The sequence below is a fragment of the Clytia hemisphaerica genome, unplaced genomic scaffold, assembly GCF_902728285.1.
Source record: "Clytia hemisphaerica strain Z4C2 unplaced genomic scaffold, Clytia hemisphaerica genome assembly, whole genome shotgun sequence".
Lineage (NCBI taxonomy): Eukaryota > Metazoa > Cnidaria > Hydrozoa > Leptothecata > Clytiidae > Clytia > Clytia hemisphaerica.
Window position 1 is genome coordinate 5,858 of NW_027104412.1, and position 21,874 is coordinate 27,731.

Below are 21,874 nucleotides of genomic sequence, written 5' to 3' on the forward strand. Positions count from 1 at the left end.
AATGAACAGCAAATTAGTGTCCATTGCTGAATTCAAATCATTGAAATCATGTTTACAATATTAAACAAGAATAGATAATACTCGTTAATCTATTTATCAACTGATTTGATTCAGAAATCTAATAATAACCTTTTGATAAAAAATAAGCCGAACAATTTTTTTATTTTCAAACGAAGAGGAAATAGCTTGCAGTCTGACAGGAACGTTTGCAATGAAATAGTCGAACAATGAACCTGAAAAATTTAGCAACAATTTCTTTAATTTTGTTTTGGTTTGAAACCCAAATCATAATCATTGCTTCAAGGAGATTCGAAATTGTTGGACGGAATAAAATACCAAACAAAACACCTTACTCAACAGTTGATGTCAAATTTGAGCAACATTGTTTCTCAAAATGTCATCATGTGATAAAATGCTTCTCTTTTCTCGTCCAGAGAACAAGCAACGCAATGCCAATTCGTTGTCATTTTTATAACAGCACAACCACTGGTTTGACTGACAGCCAAGCAACAGAAGATAACACAATATTATACACAGCTCAGATTCAGGATTGTCTGGATCTATACAACTCAGGCCACAAGAGCTCTGGTGTTTACTCCATAAATCTTCTTGGTAAAGGTCAAAGAGATATCAGATGTGATATGGAAATTGAAGGTGGTGGTTGGACTGTGATACTTTACCGAACGACTAGTCAACATAATTGGAATGTTGGATGGAATCAATATAAAAACGGTATCGGTGAAATTACTGGTGATTTTTATCTTGGAAATGAACTTGTTCATCAAATCACAGATTCTGGTCAATATGAACTGTATTTCAGAACACAAATAGAAGTTGCTAATTCACCTGCAAACGCAGATAACACATATTTTTGGCTGGCACGGAAATTTTCATGTTGCAAATGAAGCAGATTACTATCGCCTGACAGTAGGTGACATCAAACCAGGGTCACAGCCCCAAATCAATGATTTGAACGGGATGCAATTCACAACAAAAGACGTGAAAAGAGATAATCACCACCACAATTGTGCAAGCTTCAAATTATCTGCATTTTGGTGGGATGGTTGTGGTAGAATACAACCATTTGGTCCTTATTTACATTCAGATTCTCAAAAATGTATGGGGATTAATGTTAGTGGTGTAGGAAGGTTATGCACTTTGAACTTTCAAATGCTGGTACGACGAAAATAAAGAGACATAACAGGAATCATTTGTGAATAAAAACTATTGATTACTGACTTGCACCGCAATGACTGTGTTAGGATCCCGAGCACTTACAGACAGGGTGTTAGGGAAGGATTGGTGATAGACTCTCTTCTTTCAGTGAGAAACTAATGGTGTAATGTGTCAATTGATTGAGCCATTCCATCACCCATTTCTTATTCATTTTTTGACTTTTTAGTGTTATTTCAGAGAAATTAATTTTAAACAATTATTTCGGGAAATGCATCCTTGCAATGTATTCTAACATTACGTCAGTTTTACGAAAGCTGATTGGTTGCACGATTGGTGTCGTATTGAGTAGTACATAATTTATAACTTTTGAAGTCATTACAATGGTGAATATCATGAACATGAAGATGAAACATTTGATAAGAATGAAGATTCATTTAACACGGTATATAATTCATTATTTATATTGAATTAAAGTAAAAATTTAAACTTTGTTGATGTTTATCGCAAGTGGTCGTTAACTAGGTGGACATTATTGGTGTAAATTTGTATATAATGAACAATATATGTTAAATTAATAAAATATTTAAAAATAACGACTATTCATTAATATTAATTTTTTCATATTCAAAATACTTTACTTTGAATGATAACAAATTCCTGAATTCTTTAAGGGAGGAGGAAGGGTTACGTAAATTAGGTTCTGAAAAATATTTATGACCTAAAGAATGACGCTAGAGGCTAAACAGTGACGAAGAAAAAGTGTGTAAAAATCAAATATTTTTTAAGTTTTCTCTTAAAATAACCATAATGCATAGAAAAGTAAGAGTCTATTTCTTAGGACCCCTGAGAACAATTTCCAGAGTCTAGATTTTGTTTCTTTTTAAGCCTTGAATATCCATTTTTCGACGGTACAACTTTCTGTGTCTTACTTTGTACATACAAACGAGAATTTTTTTCTCAATCAAGTAATATCGAGGAAGTTTCGACATCGCAGTCACGTCGATGACGACCCAAAGTCTCGTTTTCTCTTGACTGTCTACCCGGAGTTAAGGACCTTTTATGGGATCTGCAGTTACCCTGACTCTTCCTTTTAATTGCTTAGTATCAAACAGAGAGACATCAAGTAACCATTATAGATCTGTGGTATGGACCGAACTCGGGGGGGGGGGTTGCATGTGCGGCCCAAAATTCGGGCTTCGAGATCGGACTCTTACATTGCAGAGAAAATTTTAGAAAATTGTACAGCCTTGAAGTGTAATTCTTCTCATCTATGATTATTTTGACCCTTACAGTGCACTCAGGAAGCTTGGAAAAATTACCCTAAAGGACCCCACGTACGGAAAGTCATTTACCTCGGGTACCCCCCTCCACGGGGAGCGACTAAAGGTAGAACCGACAACTTTGGCCACCGTAGTCGGTTAGGGTGGCGAGCCAGAGATACAAAGAAACAATAAAATAAAACAAACCTTTAGATGACGTAGCGCTCGAAGACAGAATCTGAAATGAAGAAAGGTTGATCGAAAATACAACGTATTTTAAGAAACACACTAGACTTAAAATTGCTTTTCAAAAACAATAGATTCTAGAAACACCTCTTTTGAGCATGCTACAATAACATAGTACTTTGATCGTGTACAAACCGTGACATAACAAATCAACAATCTATCTTTAGGATTAAAGGTTTTGTTTTGAGTAACATCTTTTTGCTTACTCATCACTTCTAATTCACAAGCTTTTTCACAATGGATTGACACGGATGTGGAGCAAGATTGGTCAGAAAATATGACAATAGGCAGACACTGTCCTGATATGAAATATGTGTCTGATATGAAACGGGAACGCTTATGTGAAAAAAACCTTTAGTACTTCACTTGGGATGCAAGGAAGCCAAAGTATGCCTGAAAGAAAGAAAGGCAGCCATAGTTAGTTTAACGTGGTAAAGACATGGGACGAAGAACGTGAGGAATGCATTTTTATGAGACTTATGAGAATGATTTTGAAAACAAGAAAACTTACAATTGGTATAAGTGAGTGTAGCCAGCGAGGCGAACACGAAAGAGCATAATACCAGTGGTAGAAAATTCTTATCTATTATCCCGGGGGGGGCACTCAAGGTAAATGACCTACCAGACGTTCGGCCCTTAAGGGTAGGTTTTTCATAGTTCAGCTAGTGCACTGTAAGGGTAGGAAATTACAAAACTGCACTGAACTGCACTGTAAGGGTAGGAAATTGTGATAAAAGGCCAATTTTTTGGTAAAATTGGCACAAAATTGGTCAATTTTGGAGGAAAAATTCCACATTTTCTTGGAAAATTGCAAAAATTTTCGCCCTTACGGGCGAGAAATTTTGAAAAAGTGCACTGTAAGGGTATGATTTTTCATGGAAATTCACTGCACTGTAAGGGTCCAATTTTAGAAGCCAAATTTTGGGCCGAACGTATGGTCGTTTTCAGATAGAGTGCCCCCCCCGGGATTATATCTAGGGGATTGGTCAGGATTATACACTCGAGGGAGAAGGTTTAGGATAATAAATATTAAAACGTTTATTTTTTTGGCATTTGTATTTAAAATGTCGAATCTCTATGTTAGTCAAAATTAACGGAGCAATTTTTTGGGGAGAAAATTTCTCAGGGGCAAATCTGGGAGGGGGAGGGGTCAATTTTCAAGGGGCATTTTTCTGGGAGGCAAGTTGAAATAGATTAAAGAGAAAACAGAAAATCCAACTTGAGTTTTCAAAATATATTTCCTTGGTTATTGTACAAATAAAGTTAAATTAAAATACAGTCCAAAGAAAAGATTTACAAATTACCAGAAAAAAGGCGGAAACCGGAAGAAATAACTACAAAATCTTTCAAAAGTTACAAATTCCTTGGAAATTGAAACATTTTATATAAAATCTATCAGACTGTTCAGACTTACTGCTCTTGTTTTTCACCGCTGAGCAGCTTTTTATCACTAACTATGATAAAAAACAATAGTTATGACAGAAAGAATCCGAATCAAGACCGCCGGATACAAAAGCGACACATATCTTGTGAGGGGAGAATTAGGTTTGATCGACCAACGATGTAAAAATAATAGATAACCAACTACCTCTAGAAGGCATTTCTCCCAAGAGAACAACCATTGTTTTTCTATTGAAATGAGCACTCTATTACTTTGTACATACAAACGAGAATTTTTTTCTCAATCAAGTAATATCGAGGAAGTTTCGACATCGCAGTCACGTCGATGACGACCCAAAGTCTCGTTTTCTCTTGACTGTCTACCCGGAGTTAAGGACCTTTTATGGGATCTGCAGTTACCCTGACTCTTCCTTTTAATTGCTTAGTATCAAACAGAGAGACATCAAGTAACCATTATAGATCTGTGGTATGGACCGAACTCGGGGGGGGGGGGGGGTTGCATGTGCGGCCCAAAATTCGGGCTTCGAGATCGGACTCTTACATTGCAGAGAAAATTTAGAAAATTGTACAGCCTTGAAGTGTAATTCTTCTCATCTATGATTATTTTGACCCTTACAGTGCACTCAGGAAGCTTGGAAAAATTACCCTTAAGGACCCCACGTACGGAAAGTCATTTACCTCGGGTACCCCCCTCCACGGGGAGCGACTAAAGGTAGAACCGAAAACTTTGGCCACCGTAGTCGGTTAGGGTGGCGAGCCAGAGATACAAAGAAACAATAAAATAAAACAAACCTTTAGATGACGTAGCGCTTGAAGACAGAATCTGAAAATGAAGAAAGGTTGATCGAAAATACAACGTATTTTAAGAAACACACTAGACTTAAAATTGCTTTTCAAAAACAATAGATTCTAGAAACACCCTCTTTTGAGCATGCTACAATAACATAGTACTTTGATCGTGTACAAACCGTGACATAACAAATCAACAATCTATCTTTAGGATTAAAGGTTTTGTTTTGAGTAACATCTTTTTGCTTACTCATCACTTCTAATTCACAAGCTTTTTCACAATGGATTGACACGGATGTGGAGCAAGATTGGTCAGAAAATATGACAATAGGCAGACACTGTCCTGATATGAAATATGTGTCTGATATGAAACGGGAACGCTTATGTGAAAAAAACCTTTAGTACTTCACTTGGGATGCAAGGAAGCCAAAGTATGCCTGAAAGAAAGAAAGGCAGCCATAGTTAGTTTAACGTGGTAAAGACATGGGACGAAGAACGTGAGGAATGCATTTTTATGAGACTTATGAGAATGATTTTGAAAACAAGAAAACTTACAATTGGTATAAGTGAGTGTAGCCAGCGAGGCGAACACGAAAGAGCATAATACCAGTGGTAGAAAATTCTTATCTATTATATCTAGGGGATTGGTCAGGATTATACACTCGAGGGAGAAGGTTTAGGATAATAAATATTAAAACGTTTATTTTTTTGGCATTTGTATTTAAAATGTCGAATCTCTATGTTAGTCAAAATTAACGGAGCAATTTTTTGGGGAGAAAATTTCTCAGGGGCAAATCTGGGAGGGGGAGGGGTCAATTTTCAAGGGGCATTTTTCTGGGAGGCAAGTTGAAATAGATTAAAGAGAAAACAGAAAATCCAACTTGAGTTTTTTCAAAATATATTTCCTTGGTTATTGTACAAATAAAGTTAAATTAAAATACAGTCCAAAGAAAAGATTTACAAATTACCAAAAAAAAGGCGGAAACCGGAAGAAATAACTACAAAATCTTTCAAAAGTTACAAATTCCTTGGAAATTGAAACATTTTATATAAAATCTATCAGACTGTTCAGACTTACTGCTCTTGTTTTTCACCGCTGAGCAGCTTTTTATCACTAACTATGATAAAAAACAATAGTTATGACAGAAAGAATCCGAATCAAGACCGTCGGATACAAAAGCGACACATATCTTGTGAGGGGAGAATTAGGTTTGATCGACCAACGATGTAAAAATAATAGATAACCAACTACCTCTAGAAGGCACTTCTCCCAAGAGAACAACCATTGTTTTCCTATTGAAATGAGCACTCTATTAAAAAGCTCTGTGTGCAGTGCGTGTTATGCTTTTAGCTAGATTTTGACACACTTTTCGACATCCACTGAATTGATAGAAATTTGAATTGTTATTTACTGCAAATTTTGGAATTTTTTTTCAAAAGATAAAGGTACCAATCTTTAGACAAATTGACTACGGATCGGCCTGATACCACTTAATCTTCACCTGGATAAATAAACGCTCATAAAATGCTGTTATCTGAAAAATATATGTGTGATTTGAAATGCGATATCTCACGTATGAAAAGTGCATGAAGGTTGCATGATACAAAATAAACAGATGAATGTTTAAGAACAATAATATCTAATTAAAAAATTCCTTCTGTGAGGCTGCCTATAGGAAAATACACTTTTTCTAACCCAAATTTTGGAAAAATATACACCACGTGATCGATTCTGTCCAATAGAAGGTTGCAAATGAAGCAAGCTTTTATTTAATTGCACTTTTTACGATGCAAAATGTCATTAATATTTTTACAACCGTAACACGGATGTTTTTTTTGAGAATCAAGGCAAGTTGGTTATCTATTATTTTTACATCGTTGGATCGACATTTTAACTAATGAAATGATTCCAATATATTTTGATAATAGCTTTCAAAAAGTATAAAAAAAGAAATTTAAGCTGTAACGTATATAACCGGGATATTTGGCCATTCCATTTTCTATCCATACTAGGGTGTGGATGAACATTATAAATTAATATTTTATTTCTACTATTTACTAGAAAAATTTCCAAGGGGTCTAAGGTCTAAATGAATGTCATTTCGTTTTTCCTAGGGGGTCAAAAGTTAATCAATCAATTTCCAGGGGTGAAGTCTGATTTCAGTTTATGCAATCACTTTATTAAGGTATGAAAAGAATTTTACCACTATCCAGGGGGTGGGCGTATATAGACATTTCCATGATTTTTGAAAAAATTTCTTCGACCCCCCCACCCCTGTATGGGTATTTAATGGAATAGCCTATTCATTTTCCTTAAAGCTTTTTCTTAATATCTGCAAAGAGCAGTAGAAGAAGTAGAATTGTTTAGGAAAAGGATTTGTATATTTGAAAAAGCTAGTTACATAGAATTGGACAGTTCTTTGATGATTTCAAAATTTAATGGTCGCGTTGAACCAAAACCTGCCAAAGAAGGAAAGAGAAAACGAGAAAATGATGAATTTGAAAGAGAAAGCACCCCACTGACTAATAATACATGCTTTTTTATAAGAATGGTGTTTTTTCCATTTCATCCTGGATATTCTTAACTTCTGGCAATTTACAGGTAAAATTCTTAAAATTGGCATTCTTTGGTTCAATTGATGATGGTATTCTTAGCATATTCTTAATTTTTTGGTCAATTAAATCATTAATATTTTTAAAAGGTATATTCTTATAAAAAAAGGCGTGTACCCATCAATTATTGACAAGTAATCTATTCGAATTCACCCAATTTCAGGTAAGATATGGAAATGCAGAGCGCCTCTAATGCTGACGATGCAGAAATATCAAAAGAATTTATCAAAATTTGTCCTCGTTTTTTTTCTTTTCTTTAAAAAAAATGATGTGTGAGCAAAAGGTTAAATGAAAGGTCTTTGCTTATCTGGCACCCAGATGCAGAAATTTTCACCCGACACGCTAAAGCTCTGAAGGTCGGGAAAGTTTTCAATATCTGGAAGGTTTATGTTACGGAATTTTGCAAAAGCGCCTCAAGGATTTTGCAGCGGGAGGTCTGGTAACTCACCCTAGTTTTTGGAGACTGACGGGTCCAACCGAAATATCTTTAGCTTTACGAACAAGGTTAGTTGGACCCGACTGGGGATGCGGCACATCAAGGGCCGACTATAATTCCTCTCCGATGGGAAATTGACCCACTACTTTAGAGCTTTAGCGTGGGCAGCCGCCAATCCACCATATTGGGCCATTCATATATCAGATAATGTATTTGCTTCCCTTTCAAAGATGAATAATTTAGAAAATTGGAGCTTAGTGCTCAACTTTTACTTCTTAACTAGAATCTAGAATCTGAGAGAGGTCTTTTTTTGGTTACCAATAGTAACTGAAGGCTTAAACTTAGTTTAACTCGTCTGAAAGTTACTGAGATTGATTTCCATTTGACAATCAGTTACCATCAAGATTCGAGATCAGAAGTAAAATTTTGAGAACTAAAGAAACTTACCAAGATTTTCAATCTTTTGGAATTGGTTTTCACATCGGATTCGACATTGCATCATATACAAACCACTGATCAACGGAGTCTTCAAGAAATCATGAAATAAAAAGTTGAAAAATATTAAGAACACAGCATGCCAAAGATTAAAAATACGAAAATAGAAACTTGGATCTTCACTCTCCAGTTTCAAAATGAAATAAGCGATGCCAGCAAAAGGTTCATTCAACTCTGGTATGGTTTCTGACCATTTCAAACAATTTGGAAGTTATAATAGTTTTAGTGAACTCGCCGGTGCAAGCCTTAATTTTACATCACCAATTTAGCTTGTAGATATTTAGATAGACAACTCCAGCTCAAGAGCAAACATATTATTTTGAATTTTTTGAAATTTCGAAGAAGTTTCCTCCAAGAATTGTCAGTATCTCCCCTTTTAAAGCAAATCCTTGACCAACGAGAACCCTGCATCTAGTTTGGGGCACAAAAAGGTCGCCGACGACGAAATACCTACACATTTTTCTCAAATCACCGTCAAAACCGACAACAAAAATTAAAACGGAGAAAAGGCTAATACCGCCACAACGTCAATCCGCACGAATAAAAGTGAAGGCGAAACAATAGTATACCTTTGAAACATAGTTCATCTTCAATAGTTTGTGATGAGTATTGTTATAGTAAGAGAATAGCAGACGGAGTTGTTGGAAATCGTACACCGATAGTCTATTGTTTTCAATATCTCGTATGATCTGTAAGAAAAATAGTTTTAAGATAATTGAATCATCAAACGGCCAATCTTTGGTTCATTAAAGGGATAACCCAAATGGTTTAAAAAATCTTTGGTATGCAACTTTGTTTTCATCGTTCTGAGCAAAAATATCAAAGTTTTTTGTCCAACTAGTTTTTAAAATCGAGTTACGTTCAAGTCTCAAGTTTTAGAATACAGAAGAAAAAACTTTTGTCTTATTATTGACTTCCGATGTAAGATCTCTATCTTTAAATAATTTTCATCCCAAACCTTTTCGATGGCCAGATATCGATTTAACACATCCAGCTTTTCTTGTCGGACACATTCGTAGAGTATATTGGAAAAGAACTCAGCATATTTCTGTAGAAACAAAAATACAATATTGACAAGCCATTATAAATATGCAGGAATACTTTATTGCTTTTATTTTTAGCCTGGGTAGGGTACGACAGTAATTGATAATGAATGGCTTCAGATTGAAGGAGATATTAAGTTATTACACGGAATATCCTGCTCGAGTCGAATGCTTCAATTTTCATTGAATCAATGGGACGTAACAAATTTTTTTTGACAAAAGATTTGACAAGTTTAACTGGTATGTTCACCTCTTGGGAGAGGTTGTAAATTAAGAATTACAAGTGTTACCTAATTTTACATATCTGAAGGTTAGAGAGGGATCTCATACTTGTCCCAGGCAAGAGCAAATGATTAATGTCACGTGTTTCGGATAAGGAATTTCTTTACTTTTGTTTTCGTTTGGAACTTTTTCAAAAATCTGGTTACTTAAATCATATAGCAATTGAATGAAAAAAGTCGTACCCACAACTTATGTAAAAAAAGGAAGCTTCAAATCATATGTAGGAGATGGTCTTCTACCCTTCGATTATTAGTGTCCTTTACTAATGTTACCTTATCGCCATCTTTAGAATGACAAAACATTTCTTCAAACAAAACAACATTGGTGGCCGATGAAAATGCTTTTACGCATTCGAGCTGAAGAAAGAAAAAAGTAATTTTTAGCATTGTAATTTCGAACAAGCTACACCTGAAGATTGATATAATAAGAAAACTGGGAAAAATGGCAACAATATAAAGAAAACACTGACTTAAAAAACACAAGTTCATAGCACTTCTTATCATGATATATCCTTTAAATAATAGTTTGAGAGGTTGATTTTGATATTAATAAGCATTACACTTAACCCTTTAATAGCTGCTGGTCTGTAAAATACCAGATTACTGGATCAAAACGATAAAACTTTCAATGGAATTATCATTTTTTATCACCGTCTCAAGTCTCAATAGCACTCTCCGAGTAAGTGATACAAATCAGGAAATATCAATTTGTGCAAATTTTAAGAAAAAACTATGCAGCGATTTCGTACTTAGTCCTAAAAAACCTATTTTTAGGTCCAAATTTGCCCAAAAAGTTTTTCCTCGAAAATCGGGCTCCATCACATTTTGGATATCACCATAGTGCAAAAAAAACTAATAAGCAAATCGCAAGGAAAGCTGGTATCAGAAAGAGGGACAGACTAACAGAAATGGGGTAATTTATTGGACCTATTGTATAATTTCCCAAAAATTTAACCCTGGCTGATTTCAAATATTTATTCCAATTTTTCATCTTTTGGATCAAAAGTTATAACCTTGCAATAGTTTTTTTATCAATTTTATCGCCCGTTTGGTACTTTTTTGTCAAAAGATATTGATTTTAGAAAATTGACGTCACTTTTTAAAAAATTATTGACGTCAAATAAAGAAAGTGATATAAAAATACCATTTTCTGCGGAAAGAAAATTATCATTTCGACCCACCTTTGAGAATAGAAGCTCGAAGGATTATTCTCATTATTTTGTGAGAATAGTATTGTTAGTGAAATTTGTTAATTATATTGATATATTGAAATTATCATGATGACTATTGAATCACAAGAGTGTTTACATCATGGATTTGTTCTGGGGCGGAGTCTTGGTGAGGGAGGCTTCGGACAAGTGAAACAGGCGTCGTACGCTAGATTCGATTGCCCGAATGACTCTCTTGCCAATAGGCTCCGTTCCTTGGGACACAGCGACCAAGTATACAGGTACGAGCCAGGAAGTATCTTATCCATTTGGTGGACTAGCTTTATTGGGGTTTTTCTTCTTCCTTATGGTAATAAGAATATTTTAAGCTTCTGGGCCACCTGGATTTCTCACCTGGGTATCCATAATGGCGGATTTTTGATCATGTGACCCCTGTAGGCAAAACTGAAAATTCTTCCAACCCAAATATAGGCTTATCATATATCAATCGATCAGAAATTTGATACTGATTAATTTTGAGATACAAAGTTGGGTCTGAAAACCTTCCTATCTCGAGATATAAATCACTTTCGTTTTCTCAGGTTTGGCTGCAGTTGTAGGCGGGCTTTCATGGAGTACGGCAATTCTTTTAGTCATATCTCAAGAAATATGCTTTTAAACATATCAAAACTTTGTGTGCTCCTAGAAAAGGCATTGCAAAATTGTTTGTGCAAATTTTCAAAATTTTTGCAGTAAAAATGTGTATTTTACAGACCAGAGTACAATTTCCTTACCGTCGAAAAAAGACCTTTTTCTCTCAAAATTGGCCTTTTTGTCTGAAATGAATTAGTGAAATGATGCTTAATAAGGTTTAGAGCCACTCGATTCTTCATATTATACTCAGAGAGGTACCTGGGGAATATGTAAGGGCTAAATGTGTCTGGTCAGCACTTTATAAGCATTTTATTTTTGGTAAGATTTGATCCAAAAAACGGTGAAACTTCCAAGCTATTACTCAAAGATTTGACAAAGTCTCTTATTGTATCTCGACAGTTTGACACATGCAAAGAATCAAGAATACATGTAAATCGCTGTGTGTATTTTACAGACCAGAATTAAGTGCTTCTAGGTGGTTATATTGCCCTAAAATGTTTAAACTTACCACGGAAAAACCCGAGCTGGAGAATCTTACTGAGTAAAATCCGTCAAGATCCTCTAATTCCCATATCTTTATTATTCATGCATATAAGAGAATTACATCCCNATCCTATACTCTCAATCCTATATACTTTAAGGGCAGAAAGTTTCGCGGTACTGAAAAGTCGCGAAATTTCGCGGATTTAAGTTTTGCGATTTTTACTTTTTGAAGAAAATTTACGGAAGAAACTTTCGCAGTTTTTTGTGAATGCAATAACTTTCGCGAATGGCTAGGGAAAGTGAATAAAATATTATTTTAAATCTCATTTCGTGATGACGTTACCGCTATCCACCACCCCATTCGAGAAAAAGAAAAGGAAGAAAAGTCGAATGAAGAAGCTGGAAATGGAAGCAGAGATATTCGTGAAATGTCCTCAGGTGGTAAAAAGAAGACATAAGAGCAAGGGAATTCTATCACTATCGAGTAAATCATTATAGAAAATACAAAAAATAAGCTATCGAAGCATTTTCAAAAATCCTGCTTTTATTAACTGTCTTGAGAATCTACATCCCCTTATAGCTAGGACGAAATTATTTTTATCTTCTCCCAGCCTTTCCCCAAGTCCTCGTTTTATTTAGATTTTTCGGCTTTTAAAACTTGGAAAAAACTTTCGCGATTTTTAGGAAAGTTTCATTTTTCGGGAAATTAATTTATAACGCGAATTTCTTGTTTAGTTTCTTACCTGGCAGAAACTGTCAAAAACGCGAAAGACACGAAAGTTTCCACCCGCGAAAGTTTCTGCCCTTAAAGTAATCGATATTATTTCATCGGAGTTTGAAAAATGACGATGATTTCGCATCTGTTATCTTTGTTATGATATAGATAAAAGACTGGAGAAGTGTAGAACAACAGAGACTTTTGTCGAAGTTTTGACGTTGTTAGCAAGGTATTCCCAAGGTAGATCATCGACACCTATTGTTTCATTTTATGTTTTAACGAGGCGGCAACGAAGCTAGCAGTGCTTACGAAGGAGAAGGATGTCAAGTCGTTTGTTCATGTTCTGACAAAGCCACAGAGACCAGATGATTCTAAAACTTTAAAACCTCATGAGGGGAAAGGAAAATGGGATCACCATCAGCAAGCCATTTCCGAAACAAATAAGAATTTTAAAATCAAGATTTCTTAATATTATACTTAGATTTTTGTAAGAAAACGGGGATATTTTGGACATGTAGCTTAAAGCATTATTTTATATGGCAATAACTTCTTTAAAGCGCTTTTAGTTAAAATTCCTACAGTCTGGCTTCTTCAACTAGCTGAAGGCGTTGTGTTGCATTCATGTAGTTAAAGCGGATATACAATGATGCATTGGACCACACCTCTTATAATTGTAACAGTAACCAGAATAGCTCCAAGTAGGTTCACAAATATGGCTCCATCACTAGGCTTCCTACAATGGCCTAGGATTATCGCCTCTCGAAGCCATATTATGCCGACGTTTTTTGGCCCTACAGACAACACAGATTCTAAGCCCTATAAATCTCGTTTCATGCATGAACAATAAAGATAAAGGAATTGGCAAATTTTGACGGATTAACTCAGTAAATTCTCAAGTTCGTGTATTTCTGTAGTAATCCAAAGCGTTTTAGAACAAGACAAGCTCCTAGAAGCACTTAAATCTGGTCTGTAAAATACACACTGTAACGATTACATTATTCATAATTCTTTGCATTAGTCAATCTAAAAAACAGAAGGTTCTCGTTTAATGTTGAGATGCAATGAGAGAATTTTTCATTAATTATTTGGAAATTTCACAGTTTTCGGGATCATGTCTTACCGTAAATCATACTTATAAAGTGCTGACCGGACACATTTAGCCCGTACTTGTTGCTAAGTACCCCTCTGAGTGAGATTAAGAAGAAGTGATTGGTTATAAACCCTATTGGGAAACATTTCGCTCATTCATTTCAGACAAAAAGGCCAATTTGGAGAGAAAAATATCTTTTTTCGACGGTAAGGAAATTGTACTCTGGTCTGTAAAATACACATTTTTACTGCAAAATCTTTGAAAATTTGCACAAACAATTTTTAATGCCTTTTCTAGGAGCACATAAAGTTTTGATGTGTTTAAAAGCATATTTCTTGAGATATGACTAAAAGAATTGCCTCACTCCATGAAAGCCCGCCTACAACTGCAGCCAAACCTGAGAAAACGAAAGTGATTTATATCTCGAGATAGGAAAGTTTTCAGACCCAACTTTGTATCTCAAAATTAATCAGTATCAAATTTCCGATCGATTGATATATAATATGCCTATATTTGGGTTGGAAGAATTTTCAGTTTTCCCTACGGGGGTCACATGACCAAAAATCCGCCATTATGGATACCCAGGTGAGAAATCCAGGTGGCCCAGAAGCTTAAAATATTCTTATTACCATAAGGAACAAGAAAAACCCCAAGAAAGTTAGTCCACCAAATGGATAAGATACTTCCTGGCTCGTACCTGTATANAAATGGATAAGATACTTCCCGGCTCGTACCTGTCTATAAGTTAGAGCGCTTCCAAATCGTTTGTCCCTATATAATTTTGTGGGATTTCCTTTTTTTTCTCAAATATAATGACTTTCATCGTAATAAAAAAACAAAATGGAAGCTATTCAAAGGTAATCTGCTTGTTTTTAAATTGATCGTTATATCTTACTACTACTTGTACATATAAACCTTATATCTGTAAGTTATAATACAATTCCCTATATAAATAAATTGTTCCCGCTGGTAAAACAAAGTAAGCTAGATTTGTACTAGATACTTAAAACATAAGAAACTAGTAAAATAAGCAAACAGTTGAAGCCAAAGAACCGGCAGACAATCTACAATCTCGGACAAAAGAATGTAGACTTTTCAAAAATGCATGAAAAATTTCAAAAGAAAATTAATTTTTGTAAAGTCTTGAAGCTATTTTTTTGTCTGAGATTGAAGATTGAAGACATCTATTAGAACATATTTGATGCTTTAATCAACTACAAACAGCTTTTCAGAGCTCTCTGGTGCACCAGCGTGGCTGAAGTTCACCCATTTTCAGTCATTTTTAGTCATTGGTAGTCTGAAAATCACAAACTGCTAGCAAGCCTGTAGGTGTCTTCTGCCAAATAACCACTTGTGGTTCATTCGAGGGAATTTCCCAGGTGTCAAAAAGGTTTTTCTTGTCACTATTGAGGAATTTCTTAAAAGTCTACAGACCTTTTGTCCATATTAATATATCGAAACATGTTTAAAAATAAAAATTAACATTACGTAAGGCCCTCAAAGTTCTATTTTAAAGCTTATTTATGTTAGTGGCCAATTATGTCTAAAAATCAACTTTCTCAAAACATGGTCATATTGCATACCAAAATAACAGAAATTTGACGGAGATTTAGAAAAGTTTTAGTAACATACATAAAAAATGAAGTGAATAAAAGTTTTGAACCTTCAAAGCCGTTTTTTGACAAATAAACAGGCGCAATTGCAGATGTTTGTAGGTTTTAAGGTGTGTTAGTGTAGGTTTTTAAGGTGTAATTTGATTTTAACGTACAGTTTTTAAAATATTTTGGTAGCAATGATCTAATTGTAGCATTAGTAACTTTGCAGATAATCACTGTTCAAAATTTGAGACCAAAAGCACTATTCAAGAAAACCATTTTGTTGGTTTTGAGGGGTAAATCGATAAAATTGGATTTTTTCACCGAGCAATAAAAGTTTTCTTAGCGGCTTTTACAAAATACCTTAACCAAGGAAGAAATTCATAGGTAGCCTAACTCGCCAGAAAAAGTTTATGCCCTTACTGTTTTCTCTATCATGATATAGGGGTTACCTTTTTTTGTTGTAGATTTTTAGGGGTATCCATTAGTAGTATTCCATATAAACTGTCGTAAATGCATTTTACTTCACACCCTTACTCTTATTATACAGTAAAACCTTATATCTGTAAACTATAACACAATTCCCTATAAACAAAATAGTTCCTGCTGGTAAAATAAAATAACCTGGATATTTAAAACATAAGAAACTCGTGGAAAAAGCAAACAGTCGAGCCAGAGAACCGACAGACGATCTAATACTGTCAATCAGGCAAGAGTTCTCTGGCGTTACTGTGTTGAACAATAAAATTTTCCCTGCTGACTGGGCATTGAAAAAGGTCCAGCCTTTAGCAAGGATTAGAAACGCCAAATAAAGTAATTGGAGTGTGTAACTTTTAAAATTGTCAATCCTTGGTAATGGGATGATAGCAAGCATGACGAAGGTTAGATTTAACGCTGATAGGTAGAAGAAATAGTTTCTTCTGAGTCCTTTGAAGACACGGCATTTTATCAGCGTTGTTATCACAAGAAAATGAGTGCAAGCTCCAGCTATGGTAAGCCATGAAATCCAACTGACTGGCCAATGGAATAGTGTAGCAGCGTCCATTGTAATTAATGCCACAGATGCATTAGTACAATATCTTATTATGGTATAACACGTACATAACGAAATGATATCGATTTGTAAAAGCTCTCTCCATTCCATAAGTTTTCGTGATCCTTTTGGCACGAAAGCATGCTTGTTACTTTTGCAAATTTCACCATTAGTTAAACGGTCTTTTCCGCTGTTTATTTTTCCAGATCTTTTCTTCAATGCTTGTTCCTCATGGGAAGATTTTGACATAATGTTGAATTTCTCTCTCATACGATCCAGGTCTTTTGATAGATCAGTGAGTTGGAACCATAATATGATGAACAAAAGGGCTAACAGGACTACAAGGAATACGTGTAATGCATTGTATTTATTGATAATCCATCCACCTGCAAAAATTGAACCTCAAAAATTTAAACGTCTGCAATGGGATATAAGGTTTTATCATTCTATTGACCCGAATATTAATGAGCTTAAAGGCAACGGGATGAAAAAGATCTTGATCAAGAAAGCATAGTTGTAGTTCGAAAATAAAATTCTATATTAAGTACGGAAAATTTTATTTTTTGGGTTGAAGTACTGTATAATTTTCAAATAGTCTTGCAGCTGTAAACCCACGTCATCCCCAACGTTGATAGCCGACAGTCGTCGCAACGATATCAATGATCCGGTTAAAGTTACAATTACAATTAAGTACAGAAAAAATGGTTCTGTTTATTAACTATCCACATTACTATTACAACTTACCAATTTTGAGGTAGACCCACGAGAAAATGACTGGTGCACCAGGTCCAGTAGCCATACCAATGGCGAAGAAGAGTTCATACCAACTCAAAACTTGGATCAACTCGTCTTCTTTATGATAACATCTTTTGAATTCGCCTAATGAAAAGAAAAAGGACGGAATAAATATGTCCGAATTCATTGTACCGTAAGTTTGTGTAATGCCGACACACCTTGTCTAATTCCGTTTAAGCGACTATCTGATCTGCAAAGTGGTCAGAATGATTTTTAAACAGATTGCTCAAGTTTTTATTTATAAACATTCAAAAAGACCAGATAGCTGCTATAACGGAATTAAACTTGCTGTCTGTTTGATTATTCTACACGTTTTTTTTTCTTCAGAAACACATTTTTAAGAAACATGAGGCTCAGAATGCCTAAAATCTAAGAAAAATCTCAGATACATGCTGAGGCTGGGAATGAGAAAATAACATTTTAACATTTTAATTCGGTTTTTTAAGAACCTTTCAATCAAAACAATTTTTTTTTTCTTTGCATGAAAATAGGCGGATTATATAAAAAAGTTTAGAAACCTGTAAGAAACATTTAAGGCTCAAAAGGCCGATTTCTTAAGAAACATGGTTGGTAAAACTAGTTTCTTAAAAAAAAAAAACGTACTCGAAAATATCTTTCCAGCGGTGTATAGATAAATTGATTTTGAGACATGGTTAAAAAAGGTGTGTCCGCATACATTTGAGACAGACATTAATTTTCTTACCACAAAAAGCAACTTGGAATGCCTCATTGAAGCCACATAAAAATCGTCCAATCACGATAAACGAAACGTGGACGGGTAAAGAATATAATAAATTCCCAACGATGGTAGCACATAAAATCAATAAACAGGATAATTTTAAATTCCTTGTTCTGTCCATATAACGTCCAATCAATAACCCACTAAAACATTGACCTAAAGCATTAAATGCTTCAGCTAGACTATAATACAGTCTTACTTCGTCTGGAGTCATTTTAAAACTTTCTTCCAAATAATATAACATTGAAATTTGGACAGCATTGATTTCCAAGCCACCAAGAAAAATGAGAAAATAAGAGATGTAGGTTGTTTTCTTGAGTAACTTCGTCCATTTTTTGTATTCTTTACTTTTCTCTAAAGTATTTGTCTCTGTCATGTCAACTTGGAAACAATTCCGGTAGAATGGCACTTACTGGATCAGATAATTTTGATTAACTACCCTGCTTTTTCAAAATAGTTGCTCGCCTTCGAAAAAACTACTGAAAACCAAAATTATGTCCCTTGATCTGTCCACTTCTTACAATCAAACAAACTAATTTTATCTCGTAACAAAGGAAATTGAACTGACAAAATAGACTGAAGTCGTGTATAATCTGTGTATTATCATGGACATATAGTATTATGTAAAACAGTAATGGAGGCTTCATATAATATATAATAATACTTATCACATCTTAATTCATTTAGTCTAAATACTAATGCTATAATTATATTATAATTCTTTATTCTCTATCCTAGTGAATTTTTCAAAGGACGATAGTTTAGAGTCTTTAAGCCTTTGAGTGAAGAAAGTAAGCGTATTAAGAACACGTTAAGAGCATTATAACCCACTGGAGTGTTTGTGCAATCTCGGTCAAAATATATTGAGAATTTCGTTTTTTAGCAATTTGAAATTCGGGCGAAAAGGTCGCTTTTGGGCTATTTGTTAAATTTAATCGAATATTTCAATTCAAGAAGGGTTTATAGACTTCCAGTCTATATCCTGAGCCTTATTGACATTCTTGAACTTTTGGATCATATCAGATCCTTAGGTCTAACTCTAAAATAGGTGGTGTTTGTCTTTATTATAGAAGGGGTCTTTCTGTTGAGAGAAGGCCTGATTTGTCTTCTCTTGACGAATGCCTTGTTTGTGAAGTTAATTCTGGTTCGAAAAAACTTCTTCTTTGTCTTCTCTACCGTACTCCTAGTCAAAATGCAGACGAATTTTCTGCATTTAAACAAAAATGGGAGGAAACAATCAAAAAGATTTATGACGTTTCTCCCACTCTATCTATTTTTCTTGGTGATTTCAACGCAAGAAATTCAGTTTGGTGGACTGGTGATATCACAAATTCTCAAGGAGAGGACATTAACGACTTAGCCACGCAGTATGGGTTACATCAGCTGATTGACGAGCCAACTCACTTGAAGCCTGGGTGCTCTCCATCCTGTATAGATCTTATTTTTTCATCTTCGCGAACACCTATTTTAGAATCTGGGGTTTTACCTTCCCTCAATTCCCGTTGTCACCACCAGATACCTTTTGTTAGAATAAATTATCAATTTAAATTCCCTCCAGCTTATAAACGCAAGATTTGGGACTTCTCTCGCGCTGACCAAAGGGGAATCATGCTTGCTCTGAATGCCATTGATTGGGACAATACCTTCCTGGGGCTCAATGTTGAAGATCGCGTCGCCCTTCTCTCTGAATATATCCTTAACATTTTTTCTAACTTTGTCCCAAACAAAATTATAACAATCAGGGATAAAGATGCGTTATGGATGACTCCTGAGATAAAGCAGATGCTTCTGGACAAGGCTAAAATATATCGTCGATGGAGAAAGTGGCAAAATCCCTTAGATCGCCAGGCACTCCATGATATGGTTGTCGAGTGCAGATTAGCCATCAATACTGCCAAGGACAACTTTTTTTCTCGTCTTGGCAATTCTTTAAATGATCCAAACATCGGAAGTAAGAAATACTGGTCTACCCTTAAGCAGTTCCTGAGCATACGAAAAACCCCTAAAATTCCACCCATTCGTGACGAAAGAAATGTCCTTGTGAGCGATGTTTCTGAGAAGGCCGATATTTTTAACTCTTTTTTTGCAAACCAATGTTCTTTGATCGAAACTGGCAGCGTGCTGCCACATGAACAATTTTTCACTGACTCCAGGCTAAATAACCTTGAATTTGACAAAGGAAAAATCGCGTCAATTATTAATTCTTTAAAGGTAAACAAGGCCCATGGGTGGGATAATGTTTCTTCTCGTATGATCAGGATCTGTGGTGATTCTCTAGTAAAACCTTTGTTTAGTATATTCAATCTTTCCATCAATTCTGGCATTTTCCCATCACAGTGGAAGAAAGGCAATGTGGTTCCTGTCTATAAAAGGGAGACAGAGCATAGCTAAAAATTACAGACCAGTTTCTCTTCTTCCAGTGTTTGGAAAAATATTTGAAAAGTGTATCTATGATGCACTTTACAGATATTTTGAAACAAATAATCTATTTTCTCCATGTCAGTCTGGACTTCGGGAGGGGGACTCTTGCATTTCTCAGTTGTTGTCCATAACGCATGATATTTTTACAGGGTTTGACGTGAACCCTTCTTTAGATACCAGGGGTGTGTTTTTAGATATTTCAAAGGCATTCGACCGGGTTTGGCATGATGGCTTGATTTTCAAACTCAAATCTTATGGGGTAACCGGACCTCTGCTTTCCTTAATACGTAACTTTCTTGATGATAGGCATCAGAGAGTTGTGTTGAATGGGAAAACGTCTGAGTGGAAGAAGATCAATGCTGGGGTACCTCAGGGCTCGATTCTTGGTCCTTTATTCTTCTTAATTTACATTAATGATCTCCCATTAAACCTTGATTCAAAACCCAAAATCTTTGCTGACGACACCTCCTTATTCTCCCTTGTGATGGACCAGCTCTTGAGCCTTGGGGTACTAAACAGAGATCTTGCCAGGATAAGTGAGTGGGCTCGTCAATGGAAGATGTCTTTCAACCCAGACCCTTCTAAACAAGCTGTGGAAGTCTATTTTACCTGCAGAATCACTCCTGCTAATGCTCCAGTAATCTCCTTCAATAACACTAACATCGCTGTCTGTGAGCACCAAAAACACCTAGGTCTTATCTTAGATTCAAAACTTTCTTTCGATTACCATCTTGAGGAGAAGATAAAAAAGGCCAATAAAGGTATTGGCCTTATTAACAGACTTCGCAAACATGTGCCTAGTAGATCTCTTCTTACCATCTATAAATCTTACATTAGACCTCATCTTGACTACGGTGATATCATATATGACCGCCCAGGAAATGCCTCTTTTGTGCAGAAGCTTGAATCCATCCAATATAATGCCTGCTTAGCTATCACAGGTTGCTTTCGTGGAACGTCTCAGGAGAGAATATACTCTGAACTTGGCCTTGAAAGCCTTGCTGACAGACGCTTTGCCAGAAGAATGATATTTTTCTATAAAATCATAAATAACCAAGCTCCATCTTACTCACGTACTTACGTAACTATCTGCCAGCAAGGCTTACAGAGCCGGTTAACATAAGAACAAGAAATCCTATTTATCCTCTTAATATACGAACTGAGCGTTTTCGTAATACTTTTTTTCCTTACTGCATATCACAGTGGAATGTCCTGGACGCGAACATAAGAGATCTACCTTCTGTTAAGACTTTTAAGAATGCAATTTTAGAATTTTTGAGACCCAAACAATCTCGTGTTTTTGATGTTTCTGACAATCAAGGTGTAGTCTTTCTAAATCGACTTCGGACAGGGTTCAGTCATCTCAACGAGCACAAATTTAGGCATGGTTTTCGTGATACCTTAGACCCTTTTTGTGGTTGTCGAACTAACTCAGTTGAAAATACTCAGCACTTTTTTC

At 35.4% G+C, this 21,874-nt stretch overlaps 2 protein-coding genes across 2 annotated transcripts; both read right to left on the reverse strand.

Moving 5' to 3' along the window:
- Positions 1 to 7,135: 7,135 nt before the first annotated feature.
- On the reverse strand, positions 7,136 to 10,092 carry LOC136820251 (anaphase-promoting complex subunit 1-like). The gene is made up of 5 exons (XM_067076445.1): positions 10,013 to 10,092; positions 9,374 to 9,463; positions 8,985 to 9,104; positions 8,368 to 8,446; positions 7,136 to 7,331 (listed from the first exon to the last, which is right to left on the reverse strand). The coding sequence occupies exons 1-5, from the start codon at positions 10,040 to 10,042 to the stop codon at positions 7,270 to 7,272; spliced, it is 381 nt and encodes a 126-aa protein (XP_066932546.1). The 5' UTR covers positions 10,043 to 10,092; the 3' UTR covers positions 7,136 to 7,269.
- Positions 10,093 to 15,945: 5,853 nt separating this feature from the next.
- LOC136820247 (uncharacterized) lies at positions 15,946 to 18,481 on the reverse strand. The gene is made up of 3 exons (XM_067076441.1): positions 17,959 to 18,481; positions 17,205 to 17,339; positions 15,946 to 16,846 (listed from the first exon to the last, which is right to left on the reverse strand). Exons 1-3 carry the CDS (start codon positions 18,368 to 18,370, stop codon positions 15,948 to 15,950), a joined length of 1,446 nt encoding a protein of 481 aa, XP_066932542.1. The 5' UTR covers positions 18,371 to 18,481; the 3' UTR covers positions 15,946 to 15,947.
- Between the last annotated feature and the right edge of the window lie 3,393 nt (positions 18,482 to 21,874).

Excerpts from the sequence above, each read along its gene's own strand:
- LOC136820251 (XM_067076445.1), bottom strand. The coding sequence starts at position 10,042 with ATGTTTTGTCATTCTAAAGATGGCGATAAG. Across the intron at positions 9,464-10,012 it reads ATTCTAAAGATGGCGATAAG|AAATATGCTGAGTTCTTTTC; the intron begins GTAACATTAGTA and ends TTGTTTCTACAG. Across the intron at positions 9,105-9,373 it reads GATATCTGGCCATCGAAAAG|ATCATACGAGATATTGAAAA; the intron begins GTTTGGGATGAA and ends TTTTTCTTACAG.
- LOC136820247 (XM_067076441.1), bottom strand. The coding sequence starts at position 18,370 with ATGACAGAGACAAATACTTTAGAGAAAAGTAAAGAATACAAAAAATGG. Across the intron at positions 17,340-17,958 it reads ATTCCAAGTTGCTTTTTGTG|GCGAATTCAAAAGATGTTAT; the intron begins GTAAGAAAATTA and ends TCTTTTCATTAG. Across the intron at positions 16,847-17,204 it reads GTGGGTCTACCTCAAAATTG|GTGGATGGATTATCAATAAA; the intron begins GTAAGTTGTAAT and ends CAATTTTTGCAG.